The 26,906-nt window shown below is 45.8% G+C and overlaps 1 protein-coding gene across 1 annotated transcript; it reads right to left on the bottom strand.

Moving 5' to 3' along the window:
- Positions 1–5: 5 nt before the first annotated feature.
- ZDHHC5 (zinc finger DHHC-type palmitoyltransferase 5) lies at positions 6–26,001 on the bottom strand. The gene is made up of 12 exons (XM_047691261.1): positions 25,696–26,001; positions 21,191–22,383; positions 13,224–13,345; positions 8,285–8,442; positions 6,409–6,581; positions 6,156–6,258; positions 4,827–4,918; positions 4,273–4,405; positions 3,626–3,749; positions 3,078–3,190; positions 1,801–2,660; positions 6–1,368 (listed from the first exon to the last, which is right to left on the bottom strand). The coding sequence occupies exons 2-12, from the start codon at positions 21,292–21,294 to the stop codon at positions 1,203–1,205; spliced, it is 2,148 nt and encodes a 715-aa protein (XP_047547217.1). The 5' UTR covers positions 21,295–22,383; positions 25,696–26,001; the 3' UTR covers positions 6–1,202.
- Positions 26,002–26,906: the final 905 nt, after the last annotated feature.

The following is a 26,906-nucleotide window of genomic DNA, read 5'->3' as shown; positions in this document are numbered from 1 at the left end:
GGGGAGCTGGTTAGATCAGGATTTCTTTTTATTCCTTGTTGGTTTAAAATGGCTAATCAGAATAAAAAATAAAAGGGCCTCTATCTAGAGGCTGGGGTCTCCCCTATTTAGAGGTTAGAACCCAGGTACCCCCACTACCCAGCACCATACTGAGGTGGGCTGAGGGGTAACCCCCAAGGGACAATCGGAGGGGCCTAGGCCTGCCACTCCTTCTCTCTATCCCATTTTTGGCATGTGATGAAAAATATTGCTTTTTGGATTCATCTCTCCCGGCCTTGGATTTAAAAATAATGTTAACCATGTGAGTTGGGGGAAGGCTCTGAGGGGACTAAAGAAGCCCCGCCCTAATCCCTCTCCCCCAAGAAGGGGTGGGGGGGATTATCCAATATTGTTCCTGGAGCTCAGCCAAGCTCTTTTCCTGATCTCCCCACCACCACCAAAGTCATGGGGCTGTGACCCCTTTCCTGGGGAAACTAAGTGCCAATGAACCTAGAAAACTAACTCTCCTCTCCAAGTCCTTCCCTCCTCTGACCAAGACCCCAGACTCGCCTCTCCCAAGGTTTCTTTCCTGATTACTACGCACCAATAGCAGTGGGGTGCGGTTTCCTTAGTTGGTAACTGGGACAAAAGAGAGGGAACCACTGGGAAAAGGAAGACTTCAATGGATGTCCCCACTTCTTTCCTGCTGGTCTGAGGAGTGGGAAGAGTAAGATACCCCTCCTTCTAGATATCCCTCCCTCATTTTCCCATCCCAGGATAGATATATAATTTCTTTGATATTTATAATATATATATATATGTATATATATATATATATATATATATATGTACACACACACCTGGTAACGCAGAGAGGAAAAAAATAGAATCCGTAACAATAATAAAAAAAATTATTTCTGGTTTAAAAATGATCTGGTTCCCTCCAGGGCGAGCAATTGCACAAATGTCCACTGAGTCTGGTCCAGGAGTTAAAGAAGGGAAGGTCTTAAAAGGTGAAGGGGGTTGCTACCCCAGTCTCAGGGCCCCAACTCTCCAACTCCCCACCCCACTGCATTTTATAAAACGCTCGTCATCCTCTTGGAATCGGTGGTTTAAAAAAATGTCCATGCAGGGGAGGGGAGCCCCTTGAGGAAAGGAAGGTGGCCACCTGGGGCCCTTTGGTGTAGGCGCAGAGGCGTGGGGGGAAGGGAGTTGCGGAAGGCTCACACGGAAATCTCATAGGTGGTACCACCCACCCCTGACACCTTCTTGACTCCGCCCCTTGTGGGGCTGCTGAGAGGCGGCTGGCCTGGGCCAGGAGAGGCAGAGCCTATACTCTTGGGCTGCCCATTGGATTTGCTGTAGGTGGTCTTGAGCTGTACTTCATCTCTAGGAAGAGAAAAAAAAGAGAGGTGTCAAGAAGCAGGACACAAAACACAGAAAAGGGAGACCGTTTTAAAAGTTGGGAGAACTGACATACTTTTCTATATGCTTTCTTACCCAAACATTTCCACCTATTTTATTGTCCTCTTAAAACATACCTGATGCCCTATCTCCTCTATTCCTTCCCTCCAACAGCAACTATCTTAAATACTTACTCTTAGGCAAATAAATACATTTTGGGAAAACAGGATTAAGAGACAAGTATTAATCGTTAGGGTCTTAACAGGAATAGCCCATGAAGGCAGCTAGAGAGAGTGAAAGGAGCTATCTATGAGCAGGCACCTCTGAGTCCACTTGCACACAAGTGAAGTCATGACACCTTTGGTAATGCTATGCTAATTTTAAGTCCACTGAAGTTCCAGATGGACTCATACTTACTTGGGTGTCAATAATGGCTGCAAGGCTACTTCCTCTGCCTCAGAGACACCAGCTGGGGCTTTTTGGCTGCTGTAAGACATAGATCGGCCCAGGTATGGGGCAGTGGGGCCTGGTTCAGGGGACCCTAGTCCCCGGCCTCTTAGCCCATCTGGCTTGCCAAAACGGGGGGCAGCTGGGCGTCCCAGCGGAGTCTTGACCAAGGGTGATCTCTTTGAATCATCTGAGGAGGAACTAGTACGAGGGGCATGGCCTGAGCCCGGTGTTGACTGAATGCCTGAGTCCCCCAAGCCTGGTTCTTCCTCACGGCCCGGAAGTGGGGGTGACTGGCGTAGCAGCTTCTCTCGTTCCTGGAGGGAGGCCACAATATGGCGCGACAGATTGTCGTACCGGACTGGTGAGGGCTCTCGGTGTGTTGGGCCGGTTGGCACCAAACGTGGGTGCCTCTCGGCTTCCCGTTGCTGGGCCAGTCGGGCTGACAGGAAGGGAGAGGTGTAGCCTAAAGGTGGGTCTGGCTCAGGCCCTGCCTGCACTGACTCGAAATCAGGGCTGTCTGAAGGAGTGAGCAGGCTGTCATAAGATAGGCTTCCATTGCGTGTCTGGTTGGCCAGGCTCTTATAGGAGGTGGAAGTTGTGCCCTCTGAACGAATGGACTGCAACTGGCCCAGCTCAAAGCCAGTGCCCTGGGCTGACTTGAGGCTGGAGGAACGTGAGCCACTGGATAGTGGATCGAAGTGGAAGCTTTTGCCAAAGGTGGGAGAACGGAAACTCTCTGGCTCCAAGCTGGGTTCCGAGCGGTAGCTGGGATGGCGGCTGCTTTCTGCAATTGAAGTTGGCTCCTTCAAACTGTCCCCACGACTCAACTGAGGGAGAAAACAAAGCATGCTCTTAGTGTTCCTCCTCTTGTGACAGATGCTAGGCCCAGAGCCCAAGTAGTCATGCCCTGCTAATATGCTTATTACAACTTTTTCTATGCGTCCTCTCGTTCAACACCTAGAGCAAACTAGCAAGTTAGAACAAATAATACCTCATTTTAAGATGCAAAAAATGAAGCTTAAAGAGGTTAAATAACTCACCCATGATGGGTTTTGAACTCAGATCTGATGCTGTGATCAGTGCTTTTACTAGTATGCTACACTGCCCCCTCTTAGATGACAGACACACTATCAAGATTCAGTCCCATTAATGTCTTTGGTTTTTTCCCTTCCCTTCTCCAAAATTCTTTTTCCCAGAACAGCTGACATACATCACAACCCTCCTCCTTCCAGAGTGTTCAGTACCTTGGCGCTGGAGGAATGAGGCATGGCGGCCGACGTACTGCTGCTACTGTAGCCCGGCCGGTACTTGTACATGGTAGGTGTGGGAGGGCTGTCCTTGCCCAAGAGGCTGCTATCTGCAGGAAAAAAGGCCCAGGGACAGACTTGACTTTACAAGCGGTTCTCTTAACTTGGTCAGAGGTCATTAAAGGACAGAGGGAGAACCAGGTAGGAATGGATACACCAGCCAACAGCAAAGTCCCAGGAACATGATTTGCCTGCAGTAAAGACTACAGACTCATAATGGCCCAGAACTCAGAGAGAGAATGCACCAAACATGTCTAGGATGTTCTATGGTCTATCTGGATGCTGACAGTTCCTTACCCGCAAAAGTCCAATTTGCTGCCACTAGCTACGTGGAATCCCCTTTCTCCTCTACTAGCTGCCCAAAGTGGCCAAAGGCCCACTTGATGGGTGTTCTCAGTGACAATGCAAGTATTACCTCCCAGGCCTTGCCTGTAAGTCTTCTCCACAGCACATAGTAACCTTCTTACTCTTGCCACTATTCTTACCCTCATTAGTAGCCAGGCTGAGGTGTGTTCGTAGCCCTGTGTAACGGCTCAGGTCCGGTTTAGGAGGAGGTGGGGGTTCAGCATCTGCAGACTGGCTCTCTGTTATCTCCAAGCTTCCCTTAGACTGGATGAATGAGGGAAAATCAGATTTGGAGAGTCGGGTGTAAGGACAACGCATCAATTATGTATCTCTAAACTGGGACCAGAAGACAAGGGACGAAAGCCATTTTGGGGATGACAATGGATAAAGAAAAATTTTCAACAAGGGTTTAATCCTGTCATTTAGGTGTTCATTTCCACCAACTATTTGTTGAGCTCCTACCATCCGCAAGCTGCTACATTAAAGTACTATGAAAACATGGAAACGAAAGGACTCAACTTCTACTGTCAGTGGACTTAAAATCTAATTAAATTTTTTTTCTTTTTAAGTTACTCCACACTCAACATGGGACTTCAACTCATGACCCCAAGGTCAAGAGTCACATGCTCTACCAACTCAGACAGCCAGACGCCCCCGTACTTAAGTAATTTTTAATACAAGTTATTAGAAATTGAGAAATACTATAAGGGCAATGTCAACTGAAAGTTTCCATTTCTCTGCCATTAAAGTCCCCAAGTTACCTACTTTACTTCTCTGAATTCCTAACCTTGCTTCTCCTCAGCTCTCCCTGGATGCCATTGTCCATGATCTTCACAGTTATCTGCCCATCTGACACTTCTGGTCGAAGGAAGGGAGGTCTGATGACAATCGTCTTCTCTTTCTTTGGTCTCCCCAAATACCTGAGTGCCAAGAGTAGGGGGCTCTCATTCATTCATTCTAAAATACCTAGTGGTTGCCTATCTTGTATAAAACATTTTTAGAAATAAAGAACAGTCTGACCAAGACAGCAAAAAACTCAGCATTGAACTGGTTTCTTAGATTCCAGGAAGAACTGCACCAAGACTAGGCCTCTGAGCAAATACCTAGTTCAAGCCACTCTGGAGTAAATCTCACCCTCAACTCTCCAAGGAGAGTAGCCATAATACCCAAAGGCTATCAACTGAATTTGGGGGGTCCACTAAAGGACACCATGGCTCTCCCTTGCAGGTACTTCCCAGTCTAAGAGAACCCTTCCTCAACAGCAGTTTCCCACCCGACTTCCCCTATACTAGAACAAGTCCAAAGACAAACGTTTTGACCAACAGTGAATACTGGGTGTACCTGGGTGCTGGGGAACTGCAGAGCACACGGCTGACATTGTTACAGCAGCCATTGGTGAAGGGGTTCACACCTCCTCGGAATTTACCCGTAACCTAGAAGAAGGAAAGATGGGCCATTATCACTTAGACAATGGACCTTGACCTCCAAAGGCCAAAACACAAATCGATAACCAACTATTGTGCACCCTCTACTCAGAAGATACAAAAATGAGTAAAACACAACCCTATCATCAAGAAACTTATAGTCATAAAAGTTAAGAATGGGAACTCTGGTGGCGCCTGGGTGGCTCAGGCATCAAGCGTCTACCTTTGGGATGGAGGCCTATATCTGGCTCCCTGCTCAGCAGGGAGCCTGCTTCTCCCTCTCCAGCTCCCCCCATACTTGTGTTCCCTCTCTCACTATCTCTACCTGTCATAAATAAATAAAAATCTTAAAAAGAACGGGAACTCTAGAGTCAGTTTGAATCCTAGGGCTACCTCACCCAGATAGTGTAGCTATCTGACCCCATACATCAGTGTTCTTATGTGAAATGATACACAGCTCTCTCAAGATTGAAAACTAAGATAATATATATAAAAGGAAGCAGGTAAAGTCAGCTTTATTATAAGCACAAGAATAAGCATTTCCCTTTAAGTAGTACCATAAGCTTCCTAAGAGCTGGCCTAAGTCTACTACTATTTCTTTAAGCTCAAAGCTTAAATTGTCCGATATACAGTGTACATTCCGCAAATGTCTGTCAACTAAGAAATGCTTCTGGGACACCTAGGTGGCTCAGCTGGTTAAGCATTTGCCTTCAACTCAGATCATGGTCCTAAGCTCCTGGGCTCGAGCAGTGCATCAGTGGGGAGCCTGCTTATCCCTCTCCCTCTGCTTCCCATTACCCCCTGCTTATATACTCACTCACTCTGTCAAATAAATAAAATCTTAAAAAAAAAAAAAGAAAGAAAATGGTTCTGTTCTCATGCTTTCATGAGGAGCACGGACACTTCATCATAAAAAGTATTCATCAGGGGCGCCTGGGTGGCTCAGTGGGTTAAGCCTCTGCCTTCAGCTCAGGTCATGATCTCAGGGTCCTGGGATCAAGCCCCACATCGGGCTCTCTGCTCAGCGGGGAGCCTGCTTCCCCCTCTCTCTCTGCCTGCTGCTCTCTCTCTGTTAAATAAATCCAAAAACAAAAAACAAAAAAAATCCCACCAGATTCTTTAAAAAAAGAAAAAAAAAGTATTCATCAGGCATCCATCTCTAGAAGCACTCCACAATACTTTTATTAGAGGGCAAAGATTTGCAGGCCCAGCTCTACAATGCGTCTCCCATCACTTCACCCCATACCTGTTCATTGGTTGTGCGTCCCCTAGCCACCAGCACCACATGAAATCCTGTGAGGCCAGCTACAGGGATGAAGAATAAGCCAGCCACACACATCACTGTCATTCTAAAGCCAAAGAATCAAGGAGAACAGAGCAACATGATCTCACCATCCCCAGCCCCTACCAAGAGCCACCTTCCCTTTGACCCTTGCTACCACAGTGCTCGACTTTCCTCCTCCTCCCCGCTCCCAAGCCCACAACCCACAGAAGGATACGTGACAGCTGTGCGGACCCCTGAGAGTTCCTCCATGTGGTAGAGGACATAAAGGAGGCCAAAGCCAAACACACCCATGATGTGCGCTGTCAAGGAGAGGAGGAAAAGGAAGAAATAGCGGTAGTTCCGGCGACCAATACAGTTGTTCACCCAGGGGCAGTGATGGTCAAACTCCTAGAGGCAAAAGGAGAAACACTGAGAAGCATCCTTGGACCAAAGCCCTAGATCACTTCTGTTAAGAAAGAGACCAAACTGGGACACACCCAGGTGGCTCAGTCATTGAGCACTGGCATTCGGCTCAGGTCATGATCCCAGGGTCTTGGGATCAAGCCCTGCATCAGGCTCCCTGCTCAGCGGGAAGCCTGCTTCTCCCTCTCCCACTCCCCCTGCTTGTGTTCCCTCTCTCGCTGTCTGTCAAATAAATAAATAAAATCTTAAAAAAAAAAAAAAAATGGACCAAACATCAGAACTGAAGTGCTGCTTTCATTATCAGGCGATTGTGTTCACCGTTTAGTTGCTAAATTAACAAGCTCAGGCACTTTATCTTGCTCTATCAATCTGTAAGGAAGACCTTCCAGAGGCTGATCGAAGGCCAAGGCCCCCTCTCAGAGTTTATCCAAGGTGACCAAGGAACTCTGAAGAGATGAACATCAGAGGTTTTACAAAAACATCAAGATTCATTAGAAAAAAAGCCCTGACAGGCAAGTGCTTATAGCAAAGTAAAAACTGATTGGGGAAAAAAGGGTTAAAAATAAGAGACAGGGGACGCAGAAGGACACACAGGAAGAGAATATAGCTGTAAGATCTGAGTGCAACAGACAGCATGCAGTGGATGCAGCAGATACACAAACCCAGAACAAATGACCAAAAAGATGAGTCAGAAAGGCTACAGGTGGGAAAGCCTATTCCCACTTGGGGTCCCTCCTATAAGAGAGGAATATGCTCTACCTCTCATTCGTACATCACTGCTAACATTTTTTTTTCCATTTCCAATTTCACCTAAATTATAGACACTAAAATGTACACATATATACATAAGAATAAGTGTTCGCTATTTATAGCTGTTAGATAATATAAAACTTTTAAATTAAAAAGATAAAATTTGGGGCGCCTGGGTGGGTTAAAGCCTCTGCCTTCGGCTCAGGTCATGATCCCAGCATCCTGGGATGGAGCCCCGCATCAGGCTCTCTGCTCAGCGGGGAGTCTGCTTCCTCCTCTCTCTCTCTCTGCCTGCCTCTCTGCCTACTTGTGATCTCTATCTGTCAAATAAATTAATTAAAAAAAAAAAAGATAAAACTTTTAAGTTTTAAATTTTAATTCTGGGATACTTAACATACAGTATTGTATTAGTTTCAGGTATACAATACAGTGACTCAACAATTCTATATACTACTTAGTGCTAATCTTGGTAAGTGCACTTTTTAATCCCCATCACCTATTTCACTCGTCCCCCTACCCTCCTCCCCTCTGGTAACCATCAGTTTGTCCTCTATAGTTACGAGTCTGTTTCTTGGTTTGTGTGTCTCTCTCTCTTTTTTTCCCTTTGCTCATTTGTTTTGTTTGCTAAATTCCACATATAAGTGAAATCATATCTGTGTTTCTCTGACTTATTTCACTTAGCATTCCACTCTCTAGCTCCATCCAGGTAGCTGCAATTGGCAAGGATGAGTAACATCTCATTGTGTATATGTCCCACTTCTTTATCCATTCATCTAATTGAGAACACTTTTTGACAGAGCTAGAATACAGCCCAGGTAGTCAGCCAGGGCTAGATCGCACCCAAGACCCAGAACGCAGAGGATTCAATTCTTATTCAACAGACAGGAAGAAGAGAACTTAGATTCAGCACCCAGGCCCACCCCCATCAGGCTTCCTACCTCCACACAATTGTCACAGACACTGCAGTGGGAACATCGAGGAGGACGGTAGAAACGGCAGGTGGCACACCACTTCATGCGCACCTGGATGCCCTTAATCTCCACTGTTTTGTAAAGGGGAGCTCGGAAGTCGTCTTCCTTGTCTTCATCCTCCTCAGCTGCAGAGAGGAAAAATCAGTTAAAAAAACTATGCCAGAACTGCACTAGGGGGGCGCCTGGGTGGCTCAGTCATTAAGCGTCTGGTTAAGCGTCTGCCTTTGGCTCGAGTCATGATCCCGGGGTCCTGGGATCGAGCCCCACATCTGGCTCCCTGCTCAGCGGGAAGCCTGCTTCTCCCTCTCCCACTCCCCCTGCTTATGGTCCCTCTCTCGCTGTCTGTCAAATAAATAAATAAAATCTTTAAAATTTAAAAAAAAAAAAAACTGCACTAGGCATGAAAGATCCAGTGATATTTAAAATATGGCCTCTGCCTTTGAGGAATTCAGTCTACTGGGAAGAGAGAACAGGAACTAATAACTAATACTGTGAGATCAGCCCTACAATACAACACTACCAAACACACTGGAAATGAGGTTCAAGACAGTATGACTCAGAGGTAGCTCTGCTACGGGAATGCTGACACTTGGTTTACATACTACAAATATATCTGTCATGAAATAATTTACATATCAAAGCACATATGTAATGAGTCTGCATAATAGTTCGATGTCTACAAGTACATGAAAACTACAGCAATCCAAGAGAGGAATTAACAGCAACCCTTTTTATCCATGCACAAACCCCTTCCCCAAAAGATCTTCCCTAACTCTATTAATTCCTTATAGATTTCAGTATTATTTGCTGGCTCAAGATAGTCTCTCCTTACCTGAATGCCTTTTCTTTCTTTTTTTTTGAAGATTTTATTTATTTATTTGACAGAGAGAGATCACAAGTAGGCAGAGAGAGGGGGAAACAGGCTCCCTGCTAAGCAGAGAGCCCAATGCGGGGCTAGATCCCAGGTCCCTGAGATCATGACCTGAGCTAAAGGCAGAGGCTTAACCCTCTGAGCCACCCAGGCGCCCCACTGAATGTCCTTTCAATTTCAATGATCAGAAACTCGTGGTCCTACTTCATAACTTAAAGGGCACTATTTGCCTTCTCATCTACAGTGTACAATTTTTATTTTTTATTATTAATCTAGAAAAAATACACGTGGGAAGGAAAAATTAAATAAATGAAGGTATAGGGATTAAAAATCAAGTTTCCAACTTTCACTGACTGGGGAAATGCTTTAAAATATAAATAGGTGAAAAAAACGCCAAGGTAAAGAACTGTACAAACAAAAGATCCATTTTGAAAATAGAAAACAAAAATCCACACTCGTAGGAGTGCCTGGGTGCCTCAGTCAGTTAATCCATTTCGTCTCAGGTCAGAATCTCAAGACGTGAGATCGAGCCCTGAGTAGCTCAGCAGGGAGTCTGCTTGAGATTCTCTCTCACACACCCCGACCGGCTGGCACTCTCTAAAATAAATAAATACATCTTTGAAAAACCAACAATGACATACATTTGATATAGATAAAGTAGTATATGTAAAAAATATATATATATTATACATATAAATCTTTAAACCACTGAAAGGAAACAGGAACAGTAGTTATCTTCTTTTAAAATTTTATTTATTTATTCAAGAGAGAGAGCACGAGCACAAGCACGAGGAAAGGCAGGGGGAGAAGGAGATGCATGGCTCAATCCCAGGACCCTAAGATCATGTCCTGAGCTGAAACCAAGAATCAGATGGCTCAACCTACTGAGGCACCCAGGAACCTCAATAGTAGTTACCCTTGGCTGTGAAATTACAGGTAGTATTTGTGTTTTTTATGCATCATGAATATTTATTCCTTATTAAAATCTTTACTATTTATAAAAGTCTTCTTTTAAAGGAAAAAAGTTAAAAATATAACTTATTTTGAAATTTCTGATCTTTCCACACCGGAAGTGAACACCTTCTCTTCTTAAAGTACTATATGGTTCTTAGGTTACTCTTGTAACTTAGCACAGTATAGCATATTTATTCCTAGAAATGTCTTCCCTATCTTTCTTTATAGACTGATGAACTATTTGAAAGCAAGGACCTTTAAAACAAAACAAAACAAAACTCATCCCAAATGACAAGGATAATGTCTTCCATACAGATCAATAAATATTTTATAGACATTAAAGTCTCATTAAGAAAGCCCTCCTTGGGGCACCTGGGTGGCTCAGTGGGTTAAAGCCTCTGCCTTCAGCTCAGGTCATGGTCTCAGGGTCCTGGGATCGAGCCCCGCATTGGGCTCTCTGATTCGTGGGGAGCCTGCTTCCTCCTCTCTCTGCCTGCCTCTCTGCCTACTTGTGATCCCTCTGTCAAATAAGTAAATAAAATCTTAAAATAAATAAATAAATAAACAAACAAACAAATAAATAAATAAGAAAGCCCTCCTTGGGGCGCTTGGGTGGCTCTGCGGATTAAAGCCTCTGCCTTCGGCTCAGGTCATGATCCCAGGGTCCTGGGATTGAGCCCCATGTCAGACTCCTTGCTCGATGAGGAGTCTGCATTTGCCTCTCCCTCTGCCTGCTGCTCCCCCTGGCTTGTGCTCTCTCACTCTCTGGGTGTCAAATAAATAAATGAAATCTTTTTAAAAAAATAGCCCTCCTGGGGCGCCTGGGTGGCTCAGTGGGTTAAAGCCTCTGCCTTCGGCTCAGGTCATGTTTCCAGGGTCCTGGGATCGAGCCCCACATCGGGCTCTCTGCTCAGCAAGGAGCCTGCTTCCTCCTCTCTCTCTGCCTGCCTCTCTGCCTACTTGTGATCTCTGTCAAATAAATAAATAAAATCTTAAAAAAAAAAAAATAGCCCCTCCTTGGCGCTAGAGACTCCAAGTTCCTTAGGTTCAACTAATCTTTGAGACAGAAGTCACAAATAAAGCACAGTGATACAGGCTTTGTGAGCACAATGATCTCAGGAAAACCTCATTCTCTCCAAAGCCTTCTTCCCAATTTGAGTCTCATCCATGCAAGTTAACTTCACAGGTGAGAGAAACATTGGTTACCAGCAACAACCCTTATCAACCTCTCTAAATCTAATGACGGTTCCTGACTCTCACCTCCTCTCCTCTGCCAGAACAGCCTACTTCTTCTCTAAGCTTAACCCTTCCAACATGCATGGGGAGACCACATCCTCCCTCTATAAGGTAATTCTTCTATTATTCCCCTTTCCAGTTCCAACTTCCTTCTCTTCTCCAGTTCCACCTCCTCATTCTATCAGAGTGCTTTAATCTTCTCTATCACAAAAACAAAAATAAACCAAAGCTCTCTCTCTCCCCTAAGACATTCCATCTTCTGCCTTCTCTCCTTAACTTCTTGAAAGAGTAATCTCAACACTCACGGGCTCTGTTTCCTCACTGCCCATTCACTGCCTTCCAAACCATCAGTTTTGCTAATTTAACTGTATTTTTCCTACATACACACCCAAACACACTATAAGAACTATCCCTGCCAAGATCTTAAATTCCTTAGTTACCAAAATGATAGGCAATTCTGAGTTTTCAAACTACCAGATCTAATTTCTGATACTGCCAACCATCATGAACTTCATGAACCTTAATTCCCACTTTGTCCAGTTTCTTCTCCTACTGACCTCTCTTGCCCAATCCCTCTCCAATGGCTCCTCCTTCTCCTCTGCTCATTATTAAAATGCCAGTGCTGGTTAGATCTGACCTTGGTTCATTCCTAATCTTCTTCTACTTTCTCTAGACAATCTTACTCCTGTTGCTACAAACACCACATGGCTAAAGCCTCTGAGATCAAAGTCTCTGAGTCTGACTACTCAATCGGCCAGTGGGCAACTATATCTGAATAAACATACTATCTCGAATTCAACGTGTATAAGAGGCTATCTTCCCTCCAAACATGTTCAACATTCCTGTAACTCCTATCTTGGTTTATAAAAATCAGCATCCAACTTATCTTCCAAGTTAGGAGCCTTGGGACTACCCTAGACAATTCCTTCTCTCTCGCTCTCCTCAATAAACAAATGGTCATGAAGAAATGTGTTGATTCTGCAGGGAAAAATCTCTAAATCCAGCCTTGAATTCAAGTTCTCAGGTGGTCTACATTACGGCAATAGCCTCCCCAAAAGTATCTGTATTTCCTTCAATAATTACTTTTGTAAAAAGAAATCTGAGCCCATGATTCCTCCAATTAAAGACCTCTTGCTGTCCAAATGAAGAAATATAACCTATTTAATTTAGCACATAGTCTTTGACAATTTGGCTCTCATTCACCTCCTACCTCTTCTGGCCCCACTATGTGCTTTATCTTCCACCCCACTGAACTCGGCATTTGTGGCACATGCTGCTTCCTGGACCTAGAATGTGCTTCCCTGCCATCCTTCACCTGACATCCTTCCTGCCTCCTCTTTGCAGCACTGCCCCCATTTCCTGGGGCAGATGTAAGTGCACCCTCTTCTATGGCCTCAAATAACTTTGTTCATGCCTTCACCACGGTTCACGCCACCTGCTGTAACTGTCAACCCTTCATCCTAGATTATTACTGTGCCTGGGGACTCATATGTTCAAAATGAATCCCTGCTGGGGAGCCTACTTCCCCTTCTCTCTCTGCCTGACTCTCTGCCTACTTGTGATCTCTCTGTCAAATAAATAAATAAAATCTTAAAAAAAAAAAAAAATGAATCCCTGCTGAATGAGTAACTGAAAATCAAAAGTTGACCGACCCAAAGTGAGTGAACAGGACTAGAAGTTATGGCACCTATTCTGGAAGACTCTGACCCACTTTTCACCATTAGACTATTGACGTATTCCAAAACCCTCAGAGTCCTAAGGCCCAGGACTAAATGCCTATGTCCAGAAACCATTATTTTTCAAAGGTAGTTGAGGAGTTTCCAAGAGAGGAGAAGGAGATCTTACCTCGAGGGAAAATCCCTGGGTCCATGAAGGTGGCCATGCTGAAGTTGGCCAGCACAAAGAGAAAAACAATCGCATTGTAGATGGGCACTGCAGGTGACACAGAGAGGCTTAGTCCTGGACAGCTGCACAGATAATAAAGAAAATGAGGGGCTGCCCCTAACACTTGGGACACCAACCATATAAAAACCTGAAAGATTTAGCCCCCATACCTATACATCATGTGTGCTTCACCTCTGCTGTCCCAAATTATCTTCATCCTTCACAACAAGTGGGTCTAGTTTTCCCATAGAAATGCTCATTTTAGATCAAGGTACGAGGCTCAGAATCTCTCCTACCATAACCCCTTGTACTAAAGGTCTGTGTTCTTCAGATTCACTCTCCCCCTGTAGATCTTTCCACATTTTGGAATCTGTCCTTATCTCCTTTTAAGCAGGCACAAGAGTGAGGGACTGAGTATGTAACTGACGCCAGCTACATTCCCTTTTCTTGCAAAGGCCGAGGCTGCTGGATCTCAGCCATGCCCCACTGACCTGCACACAGGCGCAAAGCATGGGATACCACCTGCCTCTCTGGCTCCCCTTCCCTCTTCCCAGCTGGCTTTCAACCACTCTTAACTGCCTAAAATTTCTTCACTGTACCAGATATTCCTGAGAGTTTTATTCAACTAAAAGCCAGTTCTTAAGGGGGGGGGGGACCACACAGAGATACCTATGGGTATCAGGACATAGAACTAGACCCCTTGAGGTCTATAAATGACATAGAAGAGTAGGGGAGAGAAAAAAAGGAGGGAGCAGACCAAATCAGCCCTAAATCCTATAGGAAAAAAAAACTGGCCAAACATATCCAATATTTCACAGGGTCCAAATCAAGAGATATGCTTTAGATAACTTTTCTTTGACACCCCCCCCCCAAAAAGAGAAGGGTGCCCTAGTCCATGATTAAACTCCATTTCTCTCAGGATATGAGTTCATAAGTAGGAATGCTGTAAGAACTCTTCCTTTCTGCTGATTTCCTGCGAGGTGGAAATTTCAGAAGAACATCTGATGTGCTGGTGCTTTGTCAGTACTATCAAATGCGCGGTCTCCTATCTCAGCTCACGAAGAACTTCCCCTTACAAGACAGCGGCTAAATACCCTAATCTGCTTTGTGGCTGAGAACTTAATCTCCAGAATGAGGACAGCATCTGTCCTTGTCCCCTCTATCTGGACCAGCCAGAAGGAAAGGAAGAGTTCACTGAAAGGAAGAAGGGGCCAGGAGAACAAGACAGCAAAGGAGTCTGGAGAATTAATCCACAGTAGTCCTGGATTCTGTTGAGAGATCTGTCTCCGTCAAAACAAGAAGCACAGCCCTGAATGGTGATTCGAGATGTGAGGAATTCATAGGAATTGAGCTCCTTAATCAGAATAAGACACAAAACTGATTGTCACAAAGCATCTCAGAGGTCTTCACCACCTCCATCTATTTATTCAAATTTGCCATTCACTTAAAAAAAAATTAAGTGCATATTTATCATGTGGTAGGCTTTTTAGATAGTATAATACCAACTCTTTGCTTCTCTGGGTAGGTGAGTACGTAATTGGGAAACGAAATAATGAAGCGAGGTACAGGCACTGATTTCAAGGGAAAACAGACCCTGAGTCACAGCCCTCGTTTTCCTCTATCCACATCTCCCAGGAAAGCCTCTTCCTCTAGGGGGTTCTCTGGTTCAGAAAATATGTCCCCATACTCTGACAGGGTTTGGGGAAGAATACAAGCAAGATGAGTCCTTACAGAGACCCACCCAAAGGCTGACCTCCCAGGTTCCTTGGGAGGGAGGGACAGAAACTAAAAACCAGTCATCCAGGTCAGAGCCCCTCCCTGGCGCTTAGCTGTCTTGCTCTGACTTCCGCCAGGGGAAGAGGAGAAAGGGTGACTCACTTGACTCCTACAGCCTGGGAAGATAATTAGAAGGGAAGAAGAAATTAAATCCTTAGAACACTGAGGTGCCCATGATTTAAACGTCTCGTTCCTAGAACTGACGACTGTAGCTACAGTGGCCTCTCCAGCTTCCAACAGACTAAAGGTTGCTCGATCTCTAAAGGGAGCTAAGGTCAGAATATGAGATGTCAGCCCCTTGCAGGCTCAGATAGCAGTCTTTCTGATGCCATTTTTTCTTCAGTTTTTCCATTTCCAAATGAAGAAAATCACCCAACTTCTTGGGTACGCTGCCACCCACCCATCCCTGGATAATGAACATCACCCCTGCAATCTTCTCCCCACCCTCAAAGATTTCAAAGTGATCTCTACACCCAACGTGGGGCTCCAACGCATACCCCTGAGATCAAGAGTCGCATGCTCCACCAACTGGGGCAGCCGGGAGCTCCACTCCCGTAACATTCCTGATATCCCTGATATCGACTCATCCCAGCTGAAGCGCGTGTAATCCTACAATCTATCCAGTTTCAGTTTCTGTTGCCAAAATAAAGCCTAGAGTAGCTGGCATCTAGAAATGATGTAAATAACTCCACTTCCCAGGCAGCATCTGCCCCTTGATTGAAATCAAGGACCCACTGCGTCCAACCTTCACACTCTAGCTGATGGAACACTCCACCAAGGAGAGGCGAGAAGCAACAGAGCCTGTTCCTGCCACATCCCATATACTACTTGGCTTGGAGAGGCTTGCTGTTGCTATAGTACTTTGCCAAATTCCTAGGTGACCACTCCAAGTGGCCTGTCTGAATCTGCTGCCTTTGAAGGAAGGAGATGAGGCCTGGGCTGAGGAGGAGTTGTTAGGTCTGGTCTTCAGCCTATGGCAATAATCACAGAGCTCCAAAGCAAAGGGAGTGGCCGGAGCCCAGAAGGCTGGCTGACTCACTGATGAGACTCCCAGACCTATACCAACCCAGGAAGAACAGGTTCTTCTGCACCCTCATTCAGCACTTCTGTTTTCCGACAGAATGGGTTTCAATACCTACACTCCTGGGGCACCTAGCTGGTTCAGTCAGAAAAGCATGCAACTCTTGATCTCAGGGTTGTGAGTTCAAGCCCTACATTGGGTGTGGAGATGACTTAAAAAAATAAATAAACTTAAAAAAATACCCACGGTCCTGAAAAATCTGTTTCCTATCCCTCTCTAACACTTCTATTACAAAAAATGGTTAAGCTGCTGGTAAGAAAAAGTAGGAGTCAAGAAGCTTTGGATCTTAATCCCATCTCAATCAATGCTTTGCTATGTAGCCTTAGGTAATCTACAGAAAACTCTCCAATCTTGTTACTTCAGCTACATAATACAGATAGGAGAATGAAGGAGACTGGTATCTGAAAAAACCCTAGAAATCTTTTTATTTTTATTTATTTATTTTCCTAGAATTCTTTTTAAACCAGCTAGCTTCATACTGAGCATTCACTGCATAGAAGACATGTGTCCCCCCAATACATTAATAACTATCACCATCATCATCAATTATCACTCCAGTTCCACCTTCATCCCTAATTCCACCTTCCCTATGTGAGGTACTAGAAATTCAACATCACTTAAAACAGAGGCGCTAAGCTCCTAAAGAATAGGTCTAAGCATTCCGCCCATGCCTAGCACATAGTTTGACTCTATGGCTAGTGTTTCTTGTTGATGAGGCAAGGCTGGAATGAACAGCCCACTTCCTGCCCCTGGGGATCCTCAAGACTCCACAGGAAAAAAAAATTTTCCCCTCTCAGGTGGGTAAGTTTCTCCCTAAGATACCTGATTGGTCGTGTCTTACGCACACTTTCAAGCAGCTGAGTACAAGATGTAGGACTTGGGCACTTATTCCTGGATGAAAAAACAACGTGGGAAGTAAAAGGAACATCCACTGCTCAATTAATGCCCTAAATCACGAGGCTGCTCCCACTCAAATCAGGTGCTAGCACTTCTGCAGTCAAGAAAAAAAGGACCAGAGGGAGAGGCACTAAGGTTACCCAACTCTGTGGGTAAAGGGTTGGGAGGGGCCAGAGGCAGAAAGTGAAAAGAAGCTCTTTCACAGACTGGATACTGGAAAGACCATCCTGGATTTCTGGACAACCCTGACTTCTATCCTGCCCGTAGAAGACAGCTTGCAGCAGAGATTTTAGGACTGTGCCCTCCCTACCAACTTCACAACTATACACAATGAGACATTGGTTGACTCAACTAAGAGCTCAAGGAGATTTTAGGGAAGCAGTTCAATGATTTATTTCAAATGGCACTGCTGGGAGCTCTAAGAAAGACACAGGGGTCCCCAAGGAGGCAAAGAGGAGAGAAACCAAATGGCTGGGGCTCTACATACCAGCCTCAGTTGACCCAGAGCAGCCCTCCTCTCATGTTTTACACACTGGGGTTCCACCTAAGATCTCACTGGAAAAAGGGTCACTGTGCTTAAATAAACTACTCTCAGTCAACCTCCTCATTTTACAATAAGCAGACTCACAAAGGTTAACAGACTTTACCAAAATTAGCCTCCTGACCCCCAAACAGTGCTGATTCCTCTTACCTAGCACTGCCCCTACCCTTGCCAATCACAAAAGGGAACTAAACTAAGACAGATGAGGATCCAAGCCCATTATCTTAAAACACAGGGTGTAGGATCTAATCAGGAGGAAGAAGGTTACTTTAGCAGACACTCTCCTTCCCCAACAGTGGAAATGGAAAATTCAAACAGAATCCCCAATAACTCTCCCACTTAGTTTTGGTACAGGACAAATTCAATGAACGGAAGAGAACAGGGTTCTGGAGGGAAGGCCTCAACTGTTCTACTCAAGCTTCCCCAGGGCAGATCACCTTTTGGCGACCAAACCCAGCTGATAATTTCTGCTCACAGCTTTCCCTACCTGCCAGAGAAACACCAAGGGTAAATTGTTCCTAATGAGTTGAACCCTACATGCCTCCACTAATTATGTCTGCCAACTGAAAAGGACTCTCTCTCCTACTCTCAGTCCTCGAGGTCCCAAAGCTGTTCCCAACTGGGACTTAAAGATTGAGGTAAGAACAGACAGTTACAGCCCGGTGAAGAGAACAGGAGGATGACAAGAGTTACAGATTCAGGGCCCCAAACAGGAGGTGGTTCAAAGACAGCCTCCCTCTAGGGCACTTGACTGGCTCAGGCGGTAGAGCACCTAACTCGAGATCTCGGGGTTGTAAGATCTGGAGCCCCACGTTGAGTGTAGAGATTACTTAAAAATAAAATCTTAAAAAAAAAAAAACAAACAAAAAACTAACCAATGAAACAAACAAAAGAGAGGCTTCTTCTCGTCTTTTGAAACCAGAAACTCTTTTTTAGGTTGTATATAGTTTTAAATTGGGGAGGGGGGGTCCCTCCAAGGAACTGAACCTCAAAAAGGATATAATCTGTGGGGGGAACAGTTTTTGACAACAGTGGCAGCTCAGCCCAGATATATACTTATAGAAGAATTGCTAAGGTCCGATGTAAAGGAAGAGATGAGAATTTCACTGGTACCAAGAGCTAGGTGATAGAAGATAAGGAGGGTGTTTATCTCCATGAGATGGGCAGGGGGGAATCGAGGAGGAAAAGAGCCCAGAAACTGGCTGAGGAAACTGCCAGGGGAAACTCTAGCTATGACTTGATTTTCTAACTTCGGATTAGAGGCAGTGTTTCCAAAGTCCATTACTGTTCTCCAAAATACTTTTTCCTGGGGCTGAGAGACCATGAATAAGAAGGGCCCCTATTTCTCTGGCACCAGGGAATGAGAAAGTAGGTTAAATAGCTTCAACTATCTGTCGAGAAAATGCCTATGTCAGGACAACTCTTTGTGGTGAAACTGGTATAACCAGCCACGCACTTCGATGGCTTCAGATTAACAAAATAAGAACAACGATTCTGCTTGCTCCTTCTCAAGAACAGATGGGCCGAAAGAGAGACTGCTCAGTCAGGCCCCCTGCATTTCCTAGCTTCCCGAAGGCCTTGCCTTTTTTTTTTTTTTTTTTTTTAAGATTTTATTTATTTATTTGACAGAGAGAAATCACAAGCAGGCAGAGAGGCAGGCAGAGAGAGAGAGGAGGAAGCAGGCTTCCTGCTGAGCAGAAAGCCCGATGTGGGGCTCGAACCCAGGACCGGGGATCATGACCTGAGCCGAAGGCAGCGGCTTAACCCACTGAGCCACCCAGGCGCCCCAGGCCTTGCCTTTTGAAGGAAAACAGACCCTCCTCAATCAAGTGGGCCTAAGGGTGTCAACCTGGTGTGGTGCCATACCCTCTACCCTCCTGACACAGCACCACAGCTGCCACAAGGATACGAAGACCCCATATAACCATCCCTTGGTTAAAATTCTGATTCTAAGGCCACCTGGCTGGCTCAATTGCTAGATCATACAACTCTTAACCTCGGAGTCATGAGTTCGAGCCCCACACTGGGTGTAGACATTACTTAAAAAATCTTAAAAAAAAAAAAAAAATCTTAAAAAAAAAAAAAAAGTGATTCTATTTACTGGCCATAATAGCAGAAACCAAAACAAGTCTAAGACTAAAGATTCTTAACTCCTTAGTGACAGTCAATACATGAAGAAGGAAAGAACACTAAGCACGCTGAATTTAAGCAGAAGAAAAAAATTATGAGGAAAAGTCAGATAAAGAAGAGTACAGAGAAGAGTAGGGCTGCGTTAGACCCTTGAGGGACTCAACAGGCATGCTCAGGCTGGAGAGCTGGCGGCCAAAGAATCCATGACCTCTGCCCTCCAGACAAATACATAAAAAGCAGGATGATGCTCATACCTTAGATAAGAGAATCATTTTTTCCCTTGTTTAAAAACTAAACAGAAAAACATCATTACTTTGCTGACTCTATTGGCCAAACAATCCAAATCTTTTAGAATTCCTTTGGATACCCGAAGCTCAATTTAGGGGGGAAGAGAAGTTTCCTCCCCTACTCAGACTTAGTATCAGTTCTTAGATTTCTCCCCATAATAGTAACTGCCCCCTTCCCAGCAACTCCTGCTTCATTCATCCTTCAGTGAGTCCAAACCGTTTTTATTCCCTACCACTTCAATCCATTTCCTTCCTCTTCCCAGCAACCTCCCATTGCTCTAAACAGCACCTCACAATTAGGTCTGAGCCCGAAATCACGGCAGAGTAAACTCCCCAGAAAATCTAGCACGCTCCGATTGCTCCAAGAGCTACAACTAGGACACTAACTCAGTGACTCAACAGTTTAAGGCTCAGAAGCCTAAACAGGTAACGGCAAAGAGGCCAGCCAGGTGGTCGGCAGCTAAAATACTGTGCAAAGAGGAAAGATAAATCAGTCTTCTCCAGTGACCAGCAGAGAACAAAGTCTGAATATCCTAAGCAGGAAACCCTCTGGTGCAACCGCTTTTCCAAACAGGACCAGGGAATGCAGGAATGACTGCCATCCCTTCAGTGGGAAGGGCTGCGAAGGCAGCCTACCAGGATTTTTCCTAAATAAAATCTGCCCTTTCCCAGTGGCCTTCGCTGGTCCAGGCTTCAGCCCTTAAGAGTGCAGAGAAAACCATCTGAGCAACAGGAAAAGCCCAGCTGCCTCCTTGGTAGGTCTCTTAAATCAATTCTGCAATTCTCCAGTACACTCAGCTCCAGACATGCTGGGGAAAAGCCATTACTATCTGAAAAACCTCTCATCTAGTTCTTTCTCTCACAGAACCAATTGCTTAAGCTGCTTCAAGCCTCTCTGGTGGTTTCCTCCTACCTCCTTCCTAGTTCACGATCATCTCATGATGGAGAGCTGGGTAGGAAAACACAAAAGACATCTGTGATTCCCAAGGAAGCGAGGCAGGGAAAAGGAGAGGATTCAACAGAGTAAAATTTTTAACAAGGCTGACAGGGTAAGCTTTTCCTCCCTGTGCTTAACCACATCTCTGAGATGTGTTGTTGCCTCTATCCGACAAGATGCCCAGGCACGTGGCGAGAAACTAGCAAAACTCATGTGACAAAAACACCCCTCACCTCCCCCATGGAGCCCCCCAAATGCCACCACTGGGAGAAAACTCACGTAAAGGCAAAGAAGAGGGTTGTGGCTCCCACTAAGAAGATGGCGGCTGCTGAGACTGGAACATACTTGCTGGGCTTGAATCTCTTTCCAGACTCTGCGGGCATGTTGGAGCTCTGATGGGAGGTCTGCCCTGCCGCATAGCCCAGGCCCACACGGCGGCAGAACAGACAAGAAAACGGGATGAGGGAAACAACGGAGAAAAAGAGTACAGAAGGAAACCAGGGAAACAGAAATTTAAAATTATCACCCTTCCCCCTCCCAAGGAAAACAAAAGGTCAAAAGATCTCAAATGAAGGAAAGCACACGGGAGGGGGAAAGGTGATTCCAAATCATGAATAACCACCTCCCAAGAGCAAGGCAAGAGGGAGAGATTAAGAAACACAACTTGTACAGTTTAAAAACTGGAGACAAACAGTAGGCTGTACACATGCAAACGGTTCCAGGTGGAAAACATGGGCCGTCAGATAGATCAGGGAATAGCTCATGGATGGAGCAAGTCTTCAAAGGGCAAGCAGGGGAGGGTATTAGGGTAGGGGAGAGCACATGGGCAAGGAAAAATTCTTCTGAGGAGACACTCTAGCACCTCCACGACCAACACACTCCACCAGATGTGAGCTGCACCTAAGAGGTGTGCCCTGTGTTTCTATTTTAATCCAAAAGGGAAACTGAGGCCCCTTCCAGTTTTAAACAGAAGGTGTTTTTACTGTAGTCCTCGTCCCTTTTAGGCAGTTTTCTCAATGCCACCACTCCCACACCTTGACTTCAGGGCCTGTAGTCTGGCAATGGTGGTTTAATTTTATTTATTTTCTCTTGATGGCTAAAGCTGGGCAGCAGCTGTTACAAGGTTGAGTTGTAAATCCTTTTCTTCGAAGGGGGGGAAAACAGAGAGAACACGAGCAGGCTTGTCTGTCTTCAATCTCTTCTTGTTATTCCCAAACCCTTTAAGGGCTCCGTTTCCTATAGAGTTCATGCAAAACTAAAGAGAAACGTAAAATCCCTGAAGCCATGTTCTTCCCAATAGTAGCAAAATAAGAAGAAATCAATTCCACTCAATGATAGTTCTAAAAGGGTACTGTGGATGAAAGCAAAGTTCCAAAGAGGTCCCTATTTCCAGGTTAGTCAATGTCTTTGATCTTTCTTCTTCAGTCTTGGGCTTTCTAGATGCAGAATTCAATGGGGTTACAGTGCCTCACCTGGGGGAAAAAAAAAATAACACAGATATCTTCGTCAGATAAATTCTTTCAGAGGATTTCTTAAGAACATCAAGGTTAATACCCCACAGGCTACTCTGTAAAAAAAAGCGCCTTTTTATGGCATACACTTCACTTATGTGCATGTGGGAAAGGATTCTGAATTGGGAGAACAATGGATTCAGAATCCTTCACTCTTCTAAGTGCTGTTCATACTGGAAAGAGAAGAACATGGTTTCACCTGGCCTGAAGTCATCAAAGAACTAGCTCTCTTATAAAGGATACATCTCACCTGACACAAATGGGCAGTAACAAACATCAAGAATATCAAAATCTAAAAACAAACAAGGGCATAGAAGTGAAGGACAGTCCTAGAAAAGAGATTTCTCTTTGGACAAAGAGAGTATTTACTGCAATAATGAAAAAAGAAAAAAGTAACCTCAAAATTAGGACAGTATGTCTCATTTCCTTTCTGTGTATGTCTCTCTTATCTCTCTATGCATTTTAGTTATAACCCTGAAGAGGCAAAAGCTGAGTTTTTGGTTTGCTGGAATAACCCATGAAAGCATCTGGTGAGAACTGTCCTTGAGCTGAAAGGTGAGCTGCTCTCTCTAAGAAACTGAGTCAACCATAGGGGCTGGCCCTTTTCTTCCCAATTCAACAATTTATTTCTACACTGGCCTATCAGAAGTCAACTGGGCCTCACATTCCCCATATGACTAAGAGTAACAATTATTTCTGTTGACTGTAGTAGCCAAGTAACACTTTGGATTTTATAGGATGCTTTTCATCTAGTGATCTCAAAGCACTTAACTCACATTATCTGGTGACACAGTCCCTTATCCCACTCCATAAAATTGAAGGCTAGAGAATGCCTCAGGCCATTCTACTTAATCACTTGAGCAGTCAGTTTAAGAACCAGAGTTCACATGCCCCTCTGCCAACACAAAGCCATTCTACCACTTTCTCATCCACTACCCTACTTGCCCAGTGACTGGATCTTAGAATCTGCAGACGAAAATTTTACTTCAGTTAGAATTTAAAAATAAAAGTTCATTTGACCCAAGCAGTTCAGTATTTCCCTTAATACCAATGGCAGAAATTGCTACGTTGGAAGATTCAAACAGTGAAATAAAAATGTGCCCTGGAATTCATCACTTCCTCTCTTAACCTGTGGCATGGAAGGCAAAGACACCTTCCTTCAAGATGCACTGTCTCTCTCCGTAAAAAAAAATAGAGCATTAGAGGGCAAAGAGCAATATTAGAAGAGAGTGAACACTCAGAGAGTACAAGAAATTATGAAAGGCCTAAAAAAGATAAACCCCCTCTAGCGCCTGATTTTATGATTATTTAACTCGCAGTTTCTATAGTAATCAAAGCTCAACCTTCTCAATTTAGGCCTAAGTAACTTTGTGAACAATGAGAAGCAAATTCTTGAGTTTGTGGGCAGCACTAACTAGTAAAATAAACTTTCCCCTCAAAACCCCAACAAGAAGATGTAAAGCTACCCTGCTTCAGTTTTATCTAGAGTAAGTAATATCATTTGGACACCATATATTAGGGGCGCCTGGGTGGCTCAGTTACTGAGCGTCTGCCTTTGGCTCAGGTCATAATCCCAGGATAGAGCCCGATACCTCATTAGGCTCCCTGCTCAGCAGAAAGCCTGCTTCTCCCTCTCCCACTTCCCCCTGCTTGTATTCCCTCTCTCGATGTCAAAGGAATAAATCTTAAAAAAAAAAAAAAAAAAAAAAAGACACCATATATTATTTCAGATCATATTTTCTGACAGGAAAAACATCACGTGGGTTAATATTGCCATAGTAATGCAGCATCATTAAAAGCCATGCAATTTGGGGCATACCATACTGTGAAACAAAAGTGATCAACATTTGAAATGTTTAGGGAATATACATTAGAAGGCAGAAAACAAAAATGGAACAATTTATTAGGTATAATAAAGACGTACCAAGTCTAAGGACAAAAATGTGCTGTGGGCAGTAGGGATGAGACTGCAGGGTGAGTATGGTTCATCACAACCAGCAGTCTGGATCTGTACCAGCATGAGAAAGGTGTACAAGAATGTGTATGACATATTCAGACACAAAGTAACCAATGGAATAAATATATGTACACAGAAAACAAACTACAGATCATATTGTATAAATGTTTAATACAAGTAGGTACCGCAAAAGGGTGAATGGAGAACAGCAGTACCACTGATAACAGAAATTATAATTTGTTGAAAAAAAGTAGTGTAACACTGCAATATAGTAAACCTGAATACAAAGTAGTCAAGGTATCATGAATAATCCACATGTCAAGATGTTGGCTGGAGTCAAGCAGAAGTTTAATAAGGGTGTTATTACATATGGAAGAAGACAAGTACATGGCAGTACAATTCTTATAAGCATTAGGTGAGTCTTTAAGAATGAGCGATAATGAGCAATATGAAGAGATCTGATAGAATAAGAGGGATACTGGGATAAAAGGATAGGGATGTGATATAAAATCAACCTAGTCAAGATGGCATTACCCAGAAAGTGAAAAATCCAACGCAAAAAATGGTCTAGGGTATAACACATATCCGATCCTACACCTCTTTCCATAACTTTTAAGTCACTTTCTTCTTTCTCATTAGCGTGTTTTCATTTACCCCAGTGGGTAAAACACTTTCCACCTCCCTGTCCCACAAAGACATTCCTATAGGTAAAATACTGGCAAACGCATTCGAGCTCCACTGGCAAAAAGTACAAAGTACTAAAAGCACCGAGCACCCAGCTGGTGGGGGTAGGGAGGAAACGGAAAGATGGGAGAGAACAGGTAACAGGATGAGGCTTGAGCCAAAATAAGTATCAGCAGAAGGGGACAAGGGACCTGAAATGCGAGGAGGTAAAAAGGGACCAGCACCCCGTCCCCACCCCGGAGCTGGGGCAGAGTTGGCTAAGACCGAGAAGACGGAATCCACGGCGGTAGGGCCCACTGAGGCTGCGAGAGACGGCAGAGCCCGGGGGCGCAGGGCCGGGGGCGGAAGGGGCGGCGGCCGGGCGCCAGGCGCGGAGGTCCGGAGCCAGGACCGGGAGGCCGGGCACTAACCCGTTCAGAGCCCCGGTGGCCGCGGATCCCCGGCCTCTACTCGTCGTCCGTTTCCGGGGCCCACGGGTCCCGCCGCAGTTGGATGACCCGGCCCGGGGGAGGAATGGGGCCTCAAACCACCTCCCCCCTCCTCGGTCCCCCTTCCCTAGAGGTCACACTCCCCTCCCACCTCAGTGGCCCGGCACTTCCGGTTCCGCAGGGGCCGGTGTCCCCGGTACTCACCCCCGGCGCGGTTCCCGTCACCGCCGCCGTCGTTGTCGCCGCCGCCTCCCGGCAGTGCCGTCCGGCCTCTGAGAGGCCGCGCGCGGCCCCCGCACGCTCCACGCCCGCCCAGCTACGCGCGCTCCCGCCCGGCGACGCTCGTCTTCGAGCCGGCGCGCGGCCGCTGCCCTCAGCGCCGGGTCTCGAGCCCTCCCAGCGTTCCCATTGGCTCCCTGTCCCGGGCGCGCACGACGCCTCGCGCAGGGCACGTTTCTCTCATTCATGCGGCTCGCGACGCCGCGCCCGCCCCCTTTCACTCTCCCATTCACCCCTAGCCCCCACCCCCACTCCGCTCTAGGGCGTGCGCGCGATCAGGGCGACCGCGGCGACCTCGCGGCCTGATTGGCTGCAGGAGCACAGCGCCGTACGCACGCGAGAGAACGAGCGCGCGCGCGCACGGCCGTCGGGTTCCGCAGGCGACTGGGCGAAAAGGACTGGCGTACTGCGCAGGAGTCAGAAATGGGGAAGTGGCTGGGCGAGTCTTCCGTTTTCCTGCGTCCTATTTTCAATCCCTACAGTATCCAAGAAGAAATCCTCGGAAGTAAAATTAGTTATATGTGTGTGCTGGAGATACTCAAAAGCGAGGAGCCACCCTCACTCCTTCTCCAGACCCCCTCCAAGTAAGTGTGGTACGGCCCAGACAGGCTTCTGCTATGGCCAATCATCATTCAGCCCCGTGGCGCATTGGCCAACCGCTTGGCGACTGAATAGCTTCACCCCACCCTCGCCTCTCCCCTCGGCCCCATGGCGATAACTTTACTTAAAGCGCTCCTAATGGAGGAGTCCTCAGTGGAGGGAGCTCGGTGGTCCCAGCATAATAATGGGTTAATGGGCCGGTCTGGCTGTGACTCCTGCTTGGAAGGCGCGCCAGGACTAGAAGGGTCGTGTGGGGCGAAGTTCCTGCCAAAGGCGCGGGAGGAAGAGGATTGAGAGCGGCGCGAGTTGCGGCCCACCGTAGGGCCACCGGTGGAAAAAGGCTCAGAGTAGGCGCCCCCTGAGGCGGTGGCAGCCCCCCGGAGTGCGAGCAGACTCTTGGCTTCATTCCCTCAGTTTCTCACTGCAGCACAAGGGATGGACGCCCGCTTCGCTAGCCTCGCCGCAGGCCGGGAACACCCTGGAATCCGGCTGTCCCTGGCGAGCAGCTGGCCGACTCTGCATAGATCGCAGCGCCA

The sequence above is a fragment of the Lutra lutra genome, chromosome 10 (genome assembly GCF_902655055.1).
Source record: "Lutra lutra chromosome 10, mLutLut1.2, whole genome shotgun sequence".
NCBI lineage: Eukaryota > Metazoa > Chordata > Mammalia > Carnivora > Mustelidae > Lutra > Lutra lutra.
This window is presented reverse-complemented; position numbering and strand designations above follow the sequence as displayed.

What these genes read in the sequence shown, in the direction of transcription:
- ZDHHC5 (XM_047691261.1), bottom strand. Translation starts at nt 21,294, where the DNA reads ATGCCCGCAGAGTCTGGAAAGAGATTCAAGCCCAGCAAGTATGTTCCA. An exon ending in CAGCCTGGCTACTAATGAGG is followed by an intron (nt 3,191 to 3,625) that starts GTAAGAATAGTG and finishes TTTTTCCTGCAG; the next exon opens with ATAGCAGCCTCTTGGGCAAG. An exon ending in CAGCCATTATTGACACCCAA is followed by an intron (nt 1,369 to 1,800) that starts GTAAGTATGAGT and finishes TTCTCTTCCTAG; the next exon opens with AGATGAAGTACAGCTCAAGA.